Below are 18,164 nucleotides of genomic sequence, written 5' to 3' on the forward strand. Positions count from 1 at the left end.
GATTTTGGAGGAAATGCTCTCAGTTCCCCTTCCTTAGTGTGTTCTTGACTGCAGGCTTGTTTTATACAGCCAATGGTGTTGCTAGTCCCAGTTCCTTTCAACTTTGTGCAGGGAAGTTCAACCTCTTCAAGGCCTTTTCTGCGTAACTTCTGTCCCCAAGTCCCTTTTGCCTCTTACTGACTCACGTGCATTCAACAGCCAGCACAGGGTGAGACCAGCTCAGTCATGGTGGCCGGTCATAGCATGGTCTTGCATTTGTTCTGTAAGGCTTTTATCGATCAGTTTGCAAGTGTATTCATCTGGGAAATGGGCCTCCAGGAGTTTGTACTTGTTTGGTGTGGTGGGGCTGGGGCTTTCTAGATTGAGGGTGGCTGTCTTCCTGCCTCTTTGTTTTGGAGGATTGTATGAGCTCTGTGAAGGTTTGGTAGAATTGGCAGTGAATTATCCAGTCTGCGTTGCTTTTAAATTACTGCTTCAGTCTCTGTTGTAATTCTGTTTAGGTTGTATGTATCTTCTTGGGGTAATTTTGTTAGGTCCCGGGTGTCCCAGAATGTGTCCATTTCTTCCAGGTTTTCCAGCTGGAATAGGATTCTTTGTTTCGTCAGAATCCACAGGATTGTCTGTCTTCCGTCTCTCTTAATCCTGCCAGCTGCTCTTCCTCTGCATTGGTGGGCTGAGGGCGTTTACATTTCAGGTTGTTGATGAGATATTTAATTAGTTGCTATAATTTTGCTGTCCCCCCACCCCAGTTGTTTGGATTAATATTTCTGCTGTACTCTCTCCTGCCATGTGGAGTTGGCTGGCTGCTGTGCTAGAAATGAAGACTTCTCATCTCTCCTGCCGTGCAGTGTCCTCTTCCTTGTTCTCACGATTGCAACACCATCTTTTCCTCTGTCTAGTGAGTGTTGCCTTGTGTTGTCTTGTGGTCATGAGCTGCTTGGTTTGTGCTGGTCATAAACATCTTTGTTTACCCCTCACTTTAACAAAGATAGCTTTTCCGCACAGAGCAGTCGTGCTTGGCACTTGCTTTTAGGGTTTTAAATGTATCACAGGGTTGCTGGTAAGACTGGCTGATCTTCCAGGGTTTCTGTCTGGTTTCTGAAGGTGAGTGGGTGCTTTCCTTACTGCTCTTACCATGTGACTGCATGGTGTTGTCAGAGTCTTGCCTGAGCATAAGTACTGGGGAGAGTCTCTGTTCATGTATGTTTGGGGCTCCAAATGCCTCTTGTGTTTTAAAGTCAATTTCCCAAAGTTTGGGAATTCCACTCTAATTCCACTGAAAAGATTCTTTATGCCTGAGTGTGTGTGTCAGTGTCTCCCATCCCCTGCAGACCATGCAGGGGACCATGTTCCCGTTGTTGATGATGGAGCTCATGCTGATCTTTGTCCCACTGAAGCTCAAGCACTGTACTGTGTGAGCCGTGCTCTCTGTCCTCCATGCTTGCTTACTCTCTGTCCAGTCTGCTAGAGGCGCTTTCCACTGCGCTTCTTACTTGACTCACTGAGCCTTTCATTTTTAGCATAGCATTTCCCCTAAATCTCTGTTTTCTTCCTGACTTTCTTGGGCATGCTGCTGGCTTTCTCACTGGTCTGGCTCACTGTCCTCTGTGTGGCAGACGTTCTTCTCCAGGTCACGGGCTGAACTCTGCCCTCTTTTACCAGCATTTGGACTCTTCACCTGGCCTTCGGCATGTCCAGTATCTCTGACCTCAGGCCTGCAGGAGCTGCAGTCTTTTCAAGGAGTCCTGTTGCAAGTGTTTTCTTGTTGGGTTTTTCTGTTGCATTTTGCGATCTGTTGGTTTGGATGTGTCTTCTGGTTTTGGGGGTGGGGATTCTTTTATTGAGCATTTTACCCTTGAAGGCTGAATCCCCAGTCTTGTCCATTGAGACGAACTTATTTAGTCTAAGACTGGAAAGAGTAAATGAATGAACTAGTAGAAGGAACGGATGGGCAAAGAGGAGAAAGAAGCGAGGTTACAGACAAGAAAGAGGCAGAGAGTGAAAATTAGCAATAGATTAGAAAGATAAAGGAAAAGGGAGGGGGGGTCTCAGTTACAAGAAAATTAAAAATCAAAAGTAGGGGGGTTGGGGATTTAGCTCAGTGGTAGAGCGCTTGCCTAGGAAGTGCAAGGCCCTGGGTTGATCCCCAGCTCGAAAAAAAAAAAAGAACCAAAAAAAAAAAAAAAATCAAAAGTAGGTAAGTGTAAGACGGCAATAGGAAACACATGAGTTGAAGTCAGCGCTGCAGAGCGTAGAGAGGATGGCAGACGAGCGCCCTGCCCAGTGGGGAGAAGCCAGATGAGAGGGCCCGTGGATGGGACCAGCAGTGAAACCAGTTAAAGGTAGTGAAATATGTGCATGCTGTTCTGTGTACACACAGTGATGTATGTGCATCCCGCTCCTGTGTACACACAGTGAAGTATGTGCATCCCGTTCCTGTGTACACACAGTGATGTATGTGCATCCCGCTCCTGTGTACACACAGTGATGTATGTGCATCCTGTTCCTGTGTACACACAGTGAAGTATGTGCATCCTGTTCCTGTGTACACACAGTGATGTATGTGCATCCCGCTCCTGTGTACACACAGTGATGTATGTGCATCCCGCTCCTGTGTACACACAGTGATGTATGTGCATCCCGCTCCTGTGTACACACAGTGATGTATGTGCATGCTGTTCCTGTGTACACACAGTGAAGTATGTGCATCCTGTTCCTGTGTACACACAGTGATGTATGTGCATCTTGCTCCTGTGTACACACAGTGAAGTATGTGCATCCCGTTCCTGTGTACACACAGTGATGTATTTGCATCTTGCTCCTGTGTACACACAGTGATGTATGTGCATCCCGTTCCTGTGTACACACAGTGATGTATGTGCATCCTGTTCCTGTGTACACACAGTGAAGTATGTGCATCCTGTTCCTGTGTACACACAGTGATGTATGTGCATCCCGCTCCTGTGTACACACAGTGATGTATGTGCATGCTGTTCCTGTGTACACACAGTGATGTATGTGCATCCCGTTCCTGTGTACACACAGTGATGTATGTGCATCCTGTTCCTGTGTACACACAGTGATGTACATCCCGCTCCTGTGTGCATAGCCATCCATTATACCTCCTTCTGTCCACACATCCTCTTTTCCTTTCTCGCTTGGGACTGGTTGTTGCACTCAGGTCCAGGAATAGAATCTCTTGTTGTGACATGTGACATGTTATTTGTAGCCACCATTGACCTGTTTGCCAAAGGAATCATCATCTCACCACATCCCGTGCCTGGATTTGAGGGTTGAGAACCATGGGTATACCCTGAGGGCAGATCCACCAGGTTTTCATTTGCAGGCACTTATGCATCCTCAGCCCGCCAGGGACTGTTTCCTGTATGTGTTTCTTTTGCTCTCTGCTTCTCACATCTTTTCTGCTCTTTCCCTCATATACTTTGTAGGTTTCCAGGGGCGTCTCTGTGAGGTCCTGTCTCTGTCTTATGGGCTCACACATAGGTAGTCTCTAGCCTTAATCTTCCTGGAATCCTGTGATTTAGTACCTTATATGTTAGTTTCTGATTATAAAAGCCGACTGTTAATGTCATAATCTTGTCTGTTACCTTTTCTAATGGTTATAACAGTGTTAAGTTAATAATGTGTTCTTTTGCTTGGAATTTGTATTAACCTTTTCCTTCCTGTTTATGAGTCTCGATGGTAGGCTATGTGCTTCAGACTTTAACCTGCTGTGTGCCAGCACAAAGGCAACAGTATATGTTCCTGTGAAACCCAGGCCCCAGGGCACAGCGCCAACACACCGGGAGCTTTATACATGTGTCCATCCTCATCAGTTTTGATTAGAATGTACCTGTTTTTACATTAGTGTCTAAATTCTCTAATCTTGCATTCAGGAAGAGGAAAATGGAGGAGTAAAATTAACATGCTATTTTATTTTAAAAACGATGCTCTTATTTTATTTAGAAGTTTGAACTTTTCTCATGAAAGCATTTTCATGTTCTTTTACCTATTTTAACAGCCGTTTGAGGCTGTAATGGCTGTATCTGTACAACTGAGATAGAATCACATGTTGTATTTTAAATGTTGAGGAGGAGGTAGGACTAGCAGAGCTTTGAGATTTACCATTTTCACCTTTGAGGATTTATTAATTCGAACCTTAATTATAAATCCTTCCCCAAATGGGGATTTAATTCTTATTAAATTGACGGATCTTTTAAATAAAATGACTAAAAGAGACAACTTGATTGACTTGATATTATCTGCATTTATTTGATAATATATGAATATGAAGATTCAAATTTTTATTTTGGCAAAGAGGTTTGTTTTAATTCATCCTAAAGTTACTACAGTAAAAACCACGGTACAGCATTCTTTTACAACCTCGAATGCAGAAACTCGTAACTGCTTACAGGAAAGGTTATTTCGGACATGGAATGAAACTATGAGTTTAGAACTCACAGAGTGGGGCTAGCATCCCTCAGCCTGCTCAGCCTGCTGTGTGAGCATCCTGGAAGCCGTCAGAATGTGCCTTTCGAGATATGCTATGTGTGGATCCAAGGCTTTAACTGTTAAAATGTATGATCTCTTTAAGGTGTACTGTGATTACCATGGCCACTCTCGGAAAAAGAATGTGTTCATGTATGGCTGCAGCATCAAAGAGACAGTGTGGCACACCCATGACAACACGGCCTCCTGCGATGTTGTGGAAGACATGGGATACAGGGTAATTTCTCACGAGCATTTGAATTTGAAGTGCATGTAAGCCGTACGAAACGTTCGTGCACGTGAGTTGGTCGCCCGTGACGTTTACTTCTTTTCATTTCTGCTCCAGAGCTTTTGCTTTAAGCTTTGCTTTCATTTTGGTCTTTGCGCTCTGTCTGGACAGCTTTTTGTGTTTGGGACAGCCATGTAACTGTAACCTTCTTTTGCCCGTGGATACCAGTTGTGTGGGTGTCTTCTGTGCTGGGGTTGACGTGTGCGTTCTGAGCTCATGTGTGCTGGTGTGGGGATGGGTTTTGGTCCCTGCAGTCAGTCAACTCTTTCTCTCTGGGCCACACCACTTTAATGGTGAATTTTGACACTCGTCTCTTATTCCTTAAAACGTTGTTTCTGGGTGGGTTTCTGTTGTTTGTGGGTCTTTGGTTTGTCTCTTCTGTTTCTTTCCCTCGTGAATTCTAGGACATTCATTTGTAGGTTATGCTGAGGTTTGAGTCATCAGAGTAGTGTGGACCTGGATTAAGTGTGAGAATGCTGAAGGGCCTTTGTATCCATGGCCCTGTTTGTCCATTTGGCTGCGTCTTAGTTTCTTAATAAAATTTCTTTACATAGGTGAAATAATTTACTTGTTTCAGCCTTAACACTTCTGAGTCTAATTGCAGTTGGGGTTAAGAATTCTTCCCCCACGTGTCTGCTGTCTCCAAGTAGATCATTGATTGCCTGTAGGAAATTACTAATTCTCTCAAGAGAAATTGCTATGAGTTTTATGGTCCTTCTAAAAAGGGTTACATATCAAAATGCATATTCCCTCTTTGCTCTCAGTACCGTGATGTGATGTAAGCTGATGTCAGACACTGAAAGTATCCGACAGTCGCCTCGTAGTGACCTGTCCAGGAGGCCTACTGGGTGATAGTTTTTTAAAAATATTTGTAAAAGGTTTCTGTGTGGATGTTTTACCTGCGGGTGTGACCGTGCACAGTTTGTGTGCAGTGCCTGCCGAGGTTAAGCATCAGAAACCCTGAAACTGGAGTTACAGACAGTTGGGAACTGCTGTGTGGGTACTGGGAACTAAACTCAGGTCCTCTGAAAGGACAGCAAATTCTTAAGTGCTCTTAACTGCCGAGCTGTCTCTCCAGGCCCTGGCAGATGTCTCAGGATTTCTTATTCTGAAAAAGGCAGCATAAGGACATGAATCCAAGAGAAGCCACCTCTGATACCAGTGAAGGAGCACTGCAGACTGTGGTGTCCTCTGATACCAGTGAAGGAGCACTGCAGACTATGGTGTCCTCTGATACCAGTGAAGGAGCACTGCAGACTCTATGGTGTCCTCTGATACCAGTGAAGGAGCACTGCAGACTCTATGGTGTCCTCTGATACCAGTGAAGGAGCACTGCAGACTCTATGGTGTCCTCTGATACCAGTGAGGAGCGGTGCAGACTATGGTGTCCTCTGATACCAGTGAAGGAGCAGTGCAGACTCTATGGTGTCCTCTGATACCAGTGAAGGAGCAGTGCAGACTCTATGGTGTCCTCTGATACCAGTGAAGGAGCACTGCAGACTCTATGGTGTCCTCTGATACCAGTGAGGAGCGGTGCAGACTATGGTGTCCTCTGATACCAGTGAAGGAGCAGTGCAGACTTTATGGTGTCCTCTGATACCAGTGAGGAGCACTGCAGACTCTATGGTGTCCTCTGATACCAGTGAGGAGCACTGCAGACTCTATGGTGTCCTCTGATACCAGTGAGGAGCACTGCAGACTATGGTGTCCTCTGATACCAGTGAGGAGCACTGCAGACTCTATGGTGTCCTCTGATACCTGTGAAGGAGCACTGCAGACTCTATGGTGTCCTCTGATACCAGTGAAGGAGCACTGCAGACTCTATGGTGTCCTCTGATACCAGTGAGGGCACTGCAGACTCTATGGTGTCCCTCTGATACCAGTGAGGAGCCAGTGCAGACTATGGTGTCCTCTGATACCAGTGAGGAGCACTGCAGACTATGGTGTCCTCTGATACCAGTGAAGGAGCACTGCAGACTATGGTGTCCTCTGATACCAGTGAAGGAGCACTGCAGACTCTATGGTGTCCTCTGATACCACTGAAGGAGCACTGCAGACTCTATGGTGTCCTCTGATACCAGTGGAGGAGCACTGCAGACTCTATGGTGTCCTCTGATACCAGTGAGGAGCACTGCAGACTATGGTGTCCTCTGATACCAGTGAAGGAGCAGTGCAGACTCTATGGTGTCCTCTGATACCACTGAAGGAGCACTGCAGACTCTATGGTGTCCGATGTATCAGCGTGCAGTGAGCAGTCGTGGTCTTAGGTAGCTCGGAGTTCTGTTAGAGTAGGCCACGTTAAGTAAATGTGCCCGAGGAACTCAGGGGTAGGGGTGCGGTAGGGACTACTTAATTTAGATCTAGGGAAACAGCATTTGAATGTGACTAGCAAGAGGCCACAGAGGCTGGAAAATTAGACAGAAGGCAGTGGGTAGGACCTTTGCATACAGCGTCCCTTTACTGTAACATCCCCTCCTTGTAACGTCCCCTTACTGAGGAAATTCTTAGTCACTTAAGTGAAAGCAGGTTTCATATTCACACTATATTTCTTCTGTTTAGCGTAGGAATTGTAGTAGTTCTATTTATCTTCATACATGTGTGTACCTGTGAGTGTTTATGTGTGTCTGAAGTGTCAGTGGATGCTAGAAGTCATCCCTGGGTCTCTGGAAAACCCTGAGTTCCTCGGGCACATTTATTTAACGTGGCCTACTCTAATAGAACTCTGAGTCACCTAAGACCATGACCGCTCACTGCACGCTGATACATCGGACACCATAGAGTCTGCAGTGCTCCTTCACTGGTATTAGAGGCGGTTTTATTTCTTTATGCTGCCTTCTTTTTTCAAAATATGAAATCCTGAGATTATGCTCCAGGGCCTGGAGAGACAGCTTGTAGCCTGTTGTGAGCCCCCATGCAGGTGCTAAGGTGCAGACTTAAGGTGCCAAATGCAGGTTTGGCAGAGGCAGGAAATACCTTAACCACGGTGCCATTTCTCCATCTTTTAACTGCACAGCACCCTGATGTTTGCCTACCATCTTTTCAGGCCATCATATTTAAATTTATCTCCATTATTTTTATCAATTAAACAAAATTCTGTGCAGTTTAGTTTTACTATAACAGAACACCTACCTGTATTTTTTGAGTAGTCTCTTACCGGTGGTCATTTGAATAGTGTGGCCAAACTCCCCACAATATAGATGATACCAGTTGATGCTCAAAATGCCATGAGCAGTGCTGCTCTCTGTGCACATTCTTTGTACCTCAGCATCTGTGTGTGCACACCCTCTGTACTTCGGCATCTGTGTGTGCACACCCTCTGTACTGCAGCATCTGTGTGTGCACACCCTCTGTACCTCGGCATCTGTGTGTGTGCACACCCTCTGTACCTCAGCATCTGTGTGTGTGCACACCCTCTGTACTGCAGCATCTGTGTGTGCACACCCTCTGTACTGCAGCATCTGTGTGTGCACACCCTCTCTACTGCAGCATCTGTGTGTGCACACCCTCTGTACCGCAGCATCTGTGTGTGTGCACACCCTCTGTACTGCGGCTCTGTGTGTGTGCACACCCTCTGTACTGCAGAATTTCTCCTGAGGAAACAGAGCCTGGTCATGTTACTTCATGCAGTGGCAGTTGGACGTGAAGTGTGCTTCTGTGTTTACTCATCACACTGTCCCTTGGAAATACTCTTGTTCATGTTTATGGCTCATCTAATTATTACTGTTTTAAAAATAAGAACTCATTATATGCCTAACAAAAGATTTTTTGTTTTTTTCTCTTTTGAACTATTTAAAAATGATATTTATTGGGTTTTTTTTTTTCTTTTCGATGGCATTGGATTAGAACTCAGGCCCTCCTAACCTGCATTCTCAGCCCTGTTGAGTTGTTTCCTCCCGAGCTGGGGACTGAACCCAGGGCCTTGTGCTTGCTAGGCAAGCGCTCTACCACTGAGCTAAATCCCCAACCCCAACCCGTTGAGTTTTAAAGCTGCTTCCCTGTTTAATTCAGCTGATGAAAGCAGCCCCAGGTCATTGTCCTGTCCTTGATGAGCAGCTGAGCCAGTGTCACTGATGTCACTGGTGGCCAGCCCCGTCCAGTGGTCGCAGTGCTCTGGTTCTGCTCCCGGACCCTCTGCAGAGTGCAGTGTGTTTCCTGCATTACTGTCCCTATCTGGGTCACTGCAGATATATGGGCCACATTGGCATCTGTGGGATCGGTTCTCTGGGCACAGACATTTTTGTCTGTGCGTGACAGTTTTTCAGGGTTTGCTTAGGTGTTTACATTTTTAGGTAAAGTTGAGAATAATTTTTTTTTTTTTTTTTTTTTTTTTTGGAGCTGGGGACCAACCCAGGGCCTTGCGCTTCCTAGGCAAGCGCTCTACCACTGAGCTAAATCCCCAACCCCGAGAATAATTTTAAGTTAGAAAAATATTGTTCCTGCTGTGGTTATGACTTCATTGGTTGTACTGGCTCTGTCTGCCTTCTGTCTGTCAGTCTAGAGGCCATTGCCATTTCATGTTAAACCAGCTGGCCTTTCCTGGGATAATTTGTTTTCGAATAGGAAAAATCCTTCCTTCATATTTTATGTGCTTATTTATTATTTGCTATGTGTGACTCTGCATGTGTGTGTCTGTGTGTGAGTCTGTATATGTGCACGTGTGTTCCCACCGGAGGCAGCAGGGAGTGTCCAATCCTCTGGAGCTTCACTTCACACAATAACCAGTGTGGGTCTGGGAGTGAACTCAGGTCCTCTGCATGAGCAGCGCTCCTAACCCCAGAGGAGCCTCTCTTTAGTTCCCTTCTTCTCTCAGTAACCAGGCTTTGTGTAAATGTTTATAGAATGTATACTTTGTACATCGCTTGCTTATAGAATGTATGCTTTGTACATCGCTTGCTACTGTTTGGGACAGCAGAAAAGTCTAAATTAGTAAAATGCTGGAGTGGGGGAGGGGCACAGCTACTTCGGAATAGAGCAGTGTTTGGATGAATAACCCGGGCCATTTTATCTTCACAGACTTTGCCTAAGATTCTGAGCCACATCGCTCCGGCGTTCTGCATGAGCAGCTGTAGCTTTGTGGTCGAAAAATCCAAAGAGTCCACAGCTCGGGTTGTTGTGTGGCGGGAAATTGGAGTTCAAAGGAGCTATACCATGGAGAGTACTTTATGTGGCTGCGATCAGGGTAGATACAAGGTAAACCATTTGGTGGTGTTAGCTGTTTTCAAACTTACATGTTCGTGTAGGAGTGTGCAGTGACACGGGAGGCTGTGGAGTTGTAGTCTCCGCAGTTGTCAGCCGTGCCGCCTGTGCACGAGTGTCAGGAACTGAGCACAGTCCTCTGCAAGAGCACTGTGAGCTCAGAACCACTCTCCAGCCCCAGGCCTTTAGCAGTAAAGATACCTCATGTTTCCCCTCAGATATGCTCTCCTGACTTTCCAGTGGTTGTTAAATGTGGGTTTTTCTTACTGAGCTAACCATGTAACGTGCAATAACAGGATGGAGTGGCACAGGATTACCAGTGAGGTTTTGTGTGGGAATGAAGGCTGCTTCCTTGTATTTGTATGGATGCCAGAAAGCAGATATGTGGGACATCTTCTTTTATTACAGTGCTCTCAGCCTTCCTAAGGCTGCGCCCTTTAATACAGTTTCAGTGTTATAGTAATTCCCCAACCCTAAAGTGTCTTTTGTTGCTACTTTGTAATTTTGCTACTGTTATGAATTGTAATGTATCTTTTCTGATAGTCTTAGGTCACCCCTGTGGAAGGGTCATTTGACCTCGAGAGGGGTGGTAGCCCACAGGCTGAGAACCACTGCTCTGTTACTATCCACTGTATTCCCTTGACAAGATCTCACTGAAGCACACACAGATGTAGCATTTGGCCATTGAAAGAGGCAAATTTAAAAAACTAAAACATGTTTTGATACATAAAACCAATTTTTGAGATTGTGTGTCTGTGTGTCTTTCTCTGTCTGTATGTCTCTCTGTGTGTGAGTGTGTGTGTTGGGGGGAGTTGGGGGAGAGGGGGAGGGAGAGGGAGAGACAGACACTTGGAGGCCAGAGGGACAGTATGTGGGTATCCGTTTTCTTCTCCCAGCAAGTGGGTCCCAGGAATTGAACCCAGGTGATCAGGTGTGGTGGCAAGTGCCCGTATTCACTGAGCCATCCCAGCAGACATGTTTGTTTATAATGTATAAATACACAAACTTTTAAAGAGAAAATGGGCACCATGTAAATATCCATTTCTTTTTTTATGTGATTTAGTTAGTAAAATTCTCATTGATTTAAAACTCTACAGAGAGAAATGTTTCTTCCTAAGCTAGGGTTTTTAAATGTTTGATGGGAAGACAGGTGGTTTATGGGTAGAGTGCCAGCCATGCTAGCTGTGTCTGGTTTCCAGAAGCAGTGGAATCCCTCAGGCTGGGTCCTCAGGAGTCATCGTGGAGCCCAGCCTCAGGCTGGGTCCTCAGGCGTCATCGTGGAGCCCAGCCTCGGGCTGGGTCCTCAGGAGTCATCATGGAGCCCAGCCTCAGGCTGGGTCCTCAGGCGTCATCGTGGAGCCCAGCCTCGGGCTGGGTCCTCAGGTGTCATCATGGAGCCCAGCCTCGGGCTGGGTCCTCAGGAGTCATCGTGGAGCCCAGCCTTACTAGGCTCTGCTGCAGAGCCCTCGACTCCTGCGGCTCTGGCGGAGTAAGGCCTTGAGTTGTTTAAGAGGGAGGTTCATCTTTGTATCTGGAGAATAAATGATAACCCATGTAGTTCACAACCAGTACTTGTGGTTTTATGGTGACATTTAATGTCTGATCAGCTTATGCTGCGTATGTGAGAAGCAGTTAAAGGGGACGTGTGATCTGTAAACACGCTCATGCAACGTGGCGCACAGGAGGATACTGTGCATGCGGGTCTGAGGCAGTGTTCTGAATGCAGTCCTGACTCAAGGCTGTTGGGTGCAGCTTCACACATGAGCAAGAGGAATTCAGTCAGAAAATTCAGTGCTCACTGATCGTATCCCCTCAGATTGTCAGCAAAAGGTGACCTGCATCCTGCTGAGTGGGAGTGGGTATTTTATCAGAGTAGGGAGTCTTCAGAAGTCATAACTGAGTCTAGGCTTTAGGTATCGTAGCTCGTAGAGTGTGTGTGTGTGCTCCCGCGAGCGTGTGCGTGTGTATGTGTGTGCATGTGCGTGCATGTGTGTGTGTGTGTGCGCGCGCGAGCGTGTGTGTAAAAGGCTGGTTAGGGGACATGTCAAGGCCCTGTCTCTAAGAACTGCAGTGAGTGACCGTCCTTCAGAGTGGCTCAGGTCACCAGCACCCACTTCCGTAGCTGCGTTTCAAACGTGTAGATGTTCTTGTCCTTGTCTCAGCCATGACTGCAATAAGCTGCATCTGAGGACAGCGAAGGCTCTGAGAGTCTGTGTTTCCTTTATTTCTAGGGTTTACAGATTGGGACTCGAGAACTGGAAGAAATGGGAGCAAAATTTTGTGTTGGTTTATTGCGTTTGAAAAGACTGACTTCTCCATTGGAGTACAATCTGCCCTCCAACCTGCTTGACTTTGAAAATGACTTAATTGAATCAAGCTGTAAAGTAACTAGGTAGGACACTCTTCTTTCTTTCTTTTTCCCTAGGTGCTTCCCGCTAGTAAGCTGTCACGCCATCGTCATGGAGTACAATGCTCCTGACAGTGAAGAGCGCGCTTACAGTTAGCATGCCCAGGTTACAGGTCTGACTCTGGGTTCTGATTGGAATGCTGGACGTTCAAACAGCATTGCAGGGAGAGGACCTTCCTCTCTGAACCTTACTTTTAGTAACTGTAATAATTCACTTTTAACAACAACACAACAACAACCTAGCAGTGGGGATAATATCTAAATTAAGACGACTTGGAATCATGTTTATTTCAAAAGGGATTTTATTTTGTTGCAGTAGACATAGATCAGATGGCTTTTCAGTAACTTGATTATATATTGGAAACAGCTGAATCAAGCATGTTTGGCAATTTATTCCTTCAATGTATCTTAAATAGTATTTTCTTTTAAAATTAATTGTACATGACATTTGAACCATTTCTAAGTTTAAACAGTGCAGTGTTAAAATTCCTAGTCGTACTGTCAGACAGCATTCTGTCTTGCGGAATATATGTATGGAATAAGAGCAGTTTTGTTTTCTAGGCCCTTGATGACTTGTGGTGTTGGTATCAGTTTGTCATTGTGTTAATTTGTCAGTGTGCTGTGACGTGATTCGTCACAGCAGGTTCCAGCACTGTGAAACAGAGACTAGGCTCTGTGTGGGTGTGGTGCTCACTGGCAGGCAAACCACAGTGGAGTCGAGGTGATGCTCTTGGGGGCGGGAGTTGGGGAGTGGGGCAGTGGGGAAAGCAGTTGTCATGCAGGCCTGAAGGGCCTGTGTGCAGCTCGCACAGCTGTGCTCCTGAGCTCTCCCGACCTCTACACATGCACAGTGCTGGTCAGAGTGGAGGGTAGTCAGCTTGGTGAGGGTCGGACACAGACTTGAACTCATGTAGCACAGTCGGCAGGAGGAGGAAGCTTGGCTCAGACAGTGCAGAGGGCCAGCCTTGGTTATTAGTGATCTACCCATGGTGGCCACTAGCCTTCCCTCTGACAGGCCCAGGCTCTCCCATGGAAGAAGGAAAGTATCTGTTCAGAAGAATCGCACTGCTGAGCACTGCCGTATCGCAGTTGCCCTTTAAGGCTGCCCTAGTTCTCTTTCCTTTTGTGAGCGTTTGCTTCCTTTGCCATCATGGCGCTCAGACTACTTCAGACTTTGAGAGGCTGTGGCCCAAGCACAGGCCGGGCGTACCTGATTCTCACTGCTGTGTCTGTAAAAGTACCCAGCAGGCTGCAGTTGGGATGGGGTGATTTGGCTGTCGATTTCACCTTTCTCTTCCTATGTTTATTGACTTTAAACTTTAAATAATCACAGTTCTTGACCCAGGCCACCATTCTTGTCTGTCTCAGTTTTGCCCAAACTTCTGATTCCTTTCCCATGGCTTTCACATTCTGATGGCTCTGAGGTTCACATGTCCTCAGTCTGAGTTTGCCTCGGTCTCTGAGTGAACTTAGATCACACGTGTTAGGCAGGAGTGATATTGGCGTGCTGCGGATGGAGCTCTCTGCTTCAGAGCCTTCCCGTGGTCACCTGTCAGGATGATTGCTAAGTCTCCCGTTGCAAATGCAGTTTTCTCTGTTAGTTACTAAGTTTCTCATCGGGATTGCTTCACAGCTATGCCCGTGTCCTCTTTCTCATCAAACTTCTAACTTACTTGTTTTCTAAATATGCATGTGTTGGACATGTAAAGTTTAATTGGACTTTAGTTACAACTACCATGATAAATATACTAATTTGGGTCCTGTGGATCTTGGTGCTGGGGGAAAAAAAAACACAGGACAAAAGTATTAAAGGAAGGAGTTTTCTACGCTGAGAACCATGGCTTTGAGGAAGAGGAGGTGGTCACTGTATTTTGAAGTGTGATGATTGCTGACACTTTGAAGGGATGTCCAGCCCAGACCTCAGTGCATGGAGTTGTTTGTACTGCAGCTGACGATAAACGGCTCAGCCTGCAGCGCTCGGTGCTCGGCCTGCAGCACTCGGTGCTCAGCCTGCAGCGCTCGGTGCTCAGCCTGCAGCGCTCGGTGCTCACAGTGCTCAGCCTGCAGCGCTCGGTGCTCGGCCTGCAGCGCTCGGTGCTTAGCCTGCAGCGCTCGGTGCTCACAGTGCTCGGCCTGCAGCGCTCGGTGCTCGGCCTGCAGCGCTCGGTGCTCAGCCTGCAGCGCTCGGTGCTCAGCCTGCAGCGCTCGGTGCTCAGCCTGCAGCGCTCGGTGCTCAGCCTGCAGCGCTCGGTGCTCAGCCTGCAGCGCTCGGTGCTCACAGTGCTCAGCCTGCAGCGCTCGGTGCTCAGCCTGCAGCGCTCGGTGCTCACAGTGCTCGGCCTGCAGCGCTCGGTGCTCAGCCTGGAGCGCTCGGTGCTCACAGTGCTCAGCCTGCAGCGCTCGGTGCTCGGCCTGCAGCGCTCGGTGCTCCATTTTGAGGTTGTGTTGCAGGAGTGTCGTGCTTTTGAGTTGTGCCCTCTCAGTGGCCATGAAATGCCCAGTTACGGCTCCTACTGGAGGCAGTGTCCCCTCTCCTTTGCACAGGCCTCCATCTGCAGCACAGACACCCTGGCTGGTCCTGAGTCTCAGCTCTTTGGGGTTCTACTTAGGATGCAGGTCTGTTTGCAGACATAACTGTGCGGTTCATAAAATCTGGTCTGTTGTCTTCTTACAGCAGTGCGTGTGTTCTGTCCATTCCATGAGCTGGTGACCACATTGGGGAGTTTCATACAGTGGTGTGTGTGTGTTCTGTCCATTCCATGAGCTGGTGACCACATTGGGGAGTTTCATACAGCAGTGCGTGTGTTCTGTCCATTCCGTGAGCTGGTGACCACATTGGGGAGTTTCAGCTTTTGTGTCTCACACCTGGTGCTGGGTGCTACTTCATGTTTGTCACCTCCTCATCTCGGAGATGATCTTTTTATTCCGCTTTTGTCTCTGCATACACTTGTTCTGTTTTCTTTTGTTGTTACTACATTGGTACCCTAGAGGTTTTTCAGAGCATAATGGGCTCGTGGTTTGTTAGCATATAACACTAATTGCCATGTCTGCTTCCTCATAGACTATGAGTGCTGAGACCTTAGGGCACACTCATTTTATGGCCTTCCCACTTTTTATACTATTGTGACATACTTTAATTGAACTGTTCATACTTCAAGCCACTTATGCTTGTAGTCATCCATTACTCATTAAGACTTACTTTTAAACTCGTCATTGGTCCCCACCCCAACCCCTGCTCTTTGCTCTCTATAGAGAGATGGCTTCTTTCTCTAGCAGACTGGACTCAAATTCATGGCAGTCCCCTGCTTCCCCCCTGAGTGCTGCATTACAGTGTGTACCTGGCTGGGCTGTCTGCTTCTGAGCCCCACGTTCGGATCATGGAGTGCTTTGTTAAACTGGGTGACCTACTATTTGGGCTGTGTGTCTGTCTGTCTGTTGGTGCCTGTGGGTATCCGTATGTCTGTCTGTGTGTCTGTGCCTATGCTTGTGTGTATGCCTGTGTGTGTGCCTCTGTGTGTGTGTGTGTGTGTGTGTGTGTGTGTGTGTATGTGTGTGTGCGTGCGCGCGCGCGCATGCTGTTGAGTTCTCTTATTTGAGGATTTTAGCAGTTTTGCTGTGAGTTTGAGGGTTGGTATTTCTTGTTTTTCCCATGTAAGGTTTCCAGCCCTTGTAAGTCTGCATTTTGAGTCTTTCATTGAGTTTGGAAAGTGTACAGCCATTAGTTTTTTTGTGCATCGCTTCTTTCATGTGCTCTGCCCCTGTGCAGGGTTAGCTCACAGGATGCTTAATCTTTGTTTCTGGTCCTTCTTTCTCTCTCTTGAAGCCTGAAACTGTCTACTTATCTCTGCTCCAGTCCTCCCTCAGCGCCAACCTGTGTGAGATTTAGACCTACCCTTGAGTTCTAGTGTCCATTGTATAGTTTTAGTCAAGTGTGAATTTCTCTTTTTTTTTAGATAGAAAACAGGTGCTGAGATTCTCCATCTTACCTGTGGCATCACAGTTATGTTAGAGTCCCGTGTGCTAACACACTAGGCTGTTTCTCCTGTGCTTTCCTCTAGCTGTGTTTCTTGGCATGCCTGACAGTGTTTATGAAATGGCCAGCCAGTGTCAGGTGTAAAGGGGGTCTGTTGTCCTTGTTCAAGGAGTAGGTGCTCCAGCCTGCGTGGGGCTACGAGCTGGCTTGAGGTAACATTAACAAAATGTATGGAATTTTTTTGCTGACTCCTGGTGTACACCTCCAGACTTTCTGAGTATTAGTCCCCCAGGGGTCACCGTGAACGCCTCAGGATCCCCTTCCTCTCCTTGGCACCATGAACTAGGAAAGCATTTCTGTGGCTTCCTCGTCTCTTTGTGTAGGGTGCTGTGTGTGGCTTTTTAGCCTCTTGCACTGTGTCACTTAACAGTTTGTCAAATGCATCTGGGAACACCGCTGAATGCTGAGGTCATCTCTCTGCAACTCCCTTTTTTCAGGAAATGTGGCAGCTCTGAACTCCAGCTTTTCGCTGCAGTCCTTTGAAATTGCTGGCGCTCTGATGACACCCTGCCCCAGGCAGCGCCTGCCTTGCCCTGCCTCCCACTGGACTTTGCCCCTTACTTTCCCTTACTGAGTTTGCTTTGTATCCTTTCTCTGTGAGCTCTGCTGTGTGTACCTCCCCTCAGCCCACGATGCAGGGCTTTGGGCTGCCCTGTTTGCCCATTTGAGTCTCTGTTATGTTTGATTATCACAGAAGCGGAGGGATTCTCTGAGAATAATCGGAGCTAGGTCATATTGTACAGTTGTAGCTCAGAACTGCCCAGTGTCATGGTCTGGTGGTTCTGACTGCAGGTCTCTAAACCGCACAGTCTCCATTGCAGCTTATGTCCTCTGAGTGCACAAGTGACACCAGACGGAGCTGCTTGCAGAGTCGTGGCTCTGTGTTGAGGCCGATCTGGCCCTGTCCTGTGAGGACTGGCTCTGGGTCACTTAACAGATGCAGTTTGCTGCCATTGTCTCATGCTCCCTGCAACATGACCAGAGACAGGCAGTGTAGTGGGGATCTCTTCTCATGACTGTTGAGAATGGAAGCAGTCTCAGCACAATTCTACAGCTAGGCTCCAAGTCCCAAGCAGGAGGGAGCAAGTGGGATGGGGAGCAAAAGTAGCCACCAGTAATTGCCCCGTTAACATAAACTTGCTTGTCCAGATAGATCCTAGCACTTAGAAGTCTCTTAGAAAGAGGGCATCACTGTGTTTCGGTAAGGTGCCTGTTGGTGTCTGAGAGGGGAGGGCTACTGTAATGGGATGCTGGCATCACATTCTTACATTCATTAGGAGCTTGGCATGCATTTACTGAGGTAGCTGAGAAGTGTTGCCAGGCCTTTCTGGGGCCACAGGAGGTACTTAGATAGGAGGTCACAGGTCTTGACCTTCGGTATTGAGAAAGCAGACATGGAGTCAGGTGGGACGTCTGTGCAGGGTACAGAGGAAGCCGCAGAGTGGAAACATGGCCAAGGCACTTGGGAGACCTGAGGACGAGGCCACGCTGTCCTTTTGAAAGTGGCATGAACCACAGGGAGGAAAAAGAGAGAAGTGCACCTTGTGCAGAGAAAATACGTTTGGTCAAGGCTTGTCATGGAACATGTGGGTTTGACATCATCTGGAGACTATGGCTGCCTTTTTTCTGGAGAATTTTGAGTTGGGTGACTTTCTGAATGAATGGATTTGAGAGTGCAGAAGAGCAGATTGAGTGGGGGAACCACAAGTTGTCAACATGCAGTATTTGTGGCACATGTGAGGTGGCCGTGG

The 18,164-nt window shown here is 47.2% G+C and overlaps 1 protein-coding gene across 4 annotated transcripts in view; it reads left to right on the forward strand.

The window, feature by feature from the left end:
• Agtpbp1 (ATP/GTP binding protein 1) overlaps positions 1-18,164 on the forward strand; it is a 118,099-nt gene that overhangs the window by 96,461 nt on the left and 3,474 nt on the right. For all 4 annotated transcript variants that reach the window (XM_032885005.1, XM_032885002.1, XM_032885003.1 and 1 more), the window contains 3 exons: positions 4,595-4,726; positions 9,791-9,967; positions 12,205-12,365. In XM_032885005.1, coding sequence (XP_032740896.1) covers positions 4,595-4,726; positions 9,791-9,967; positions 12,205-12,365 — 470 coding nt within the window. The remainder of the gene's footprint in view (positions 1-4,594; positions 4,727-9,790; positions 9,968-12,204; positions 12,366-18,164) is intronic.

Source organism: Rattus rattus, chromosome 14, assembly GCF_011064425.1.
Source record: "Rattus rattus isolate New Zealand chromosome 14, Rrattus_CSIRO_v1, whole genome shotgun sequence".
Lineage (NCBI taxonomy): Eukaryota > Metazoa > Chordata > Mammalia > Rodentia > Muridae > Rattus > Rattus rattus.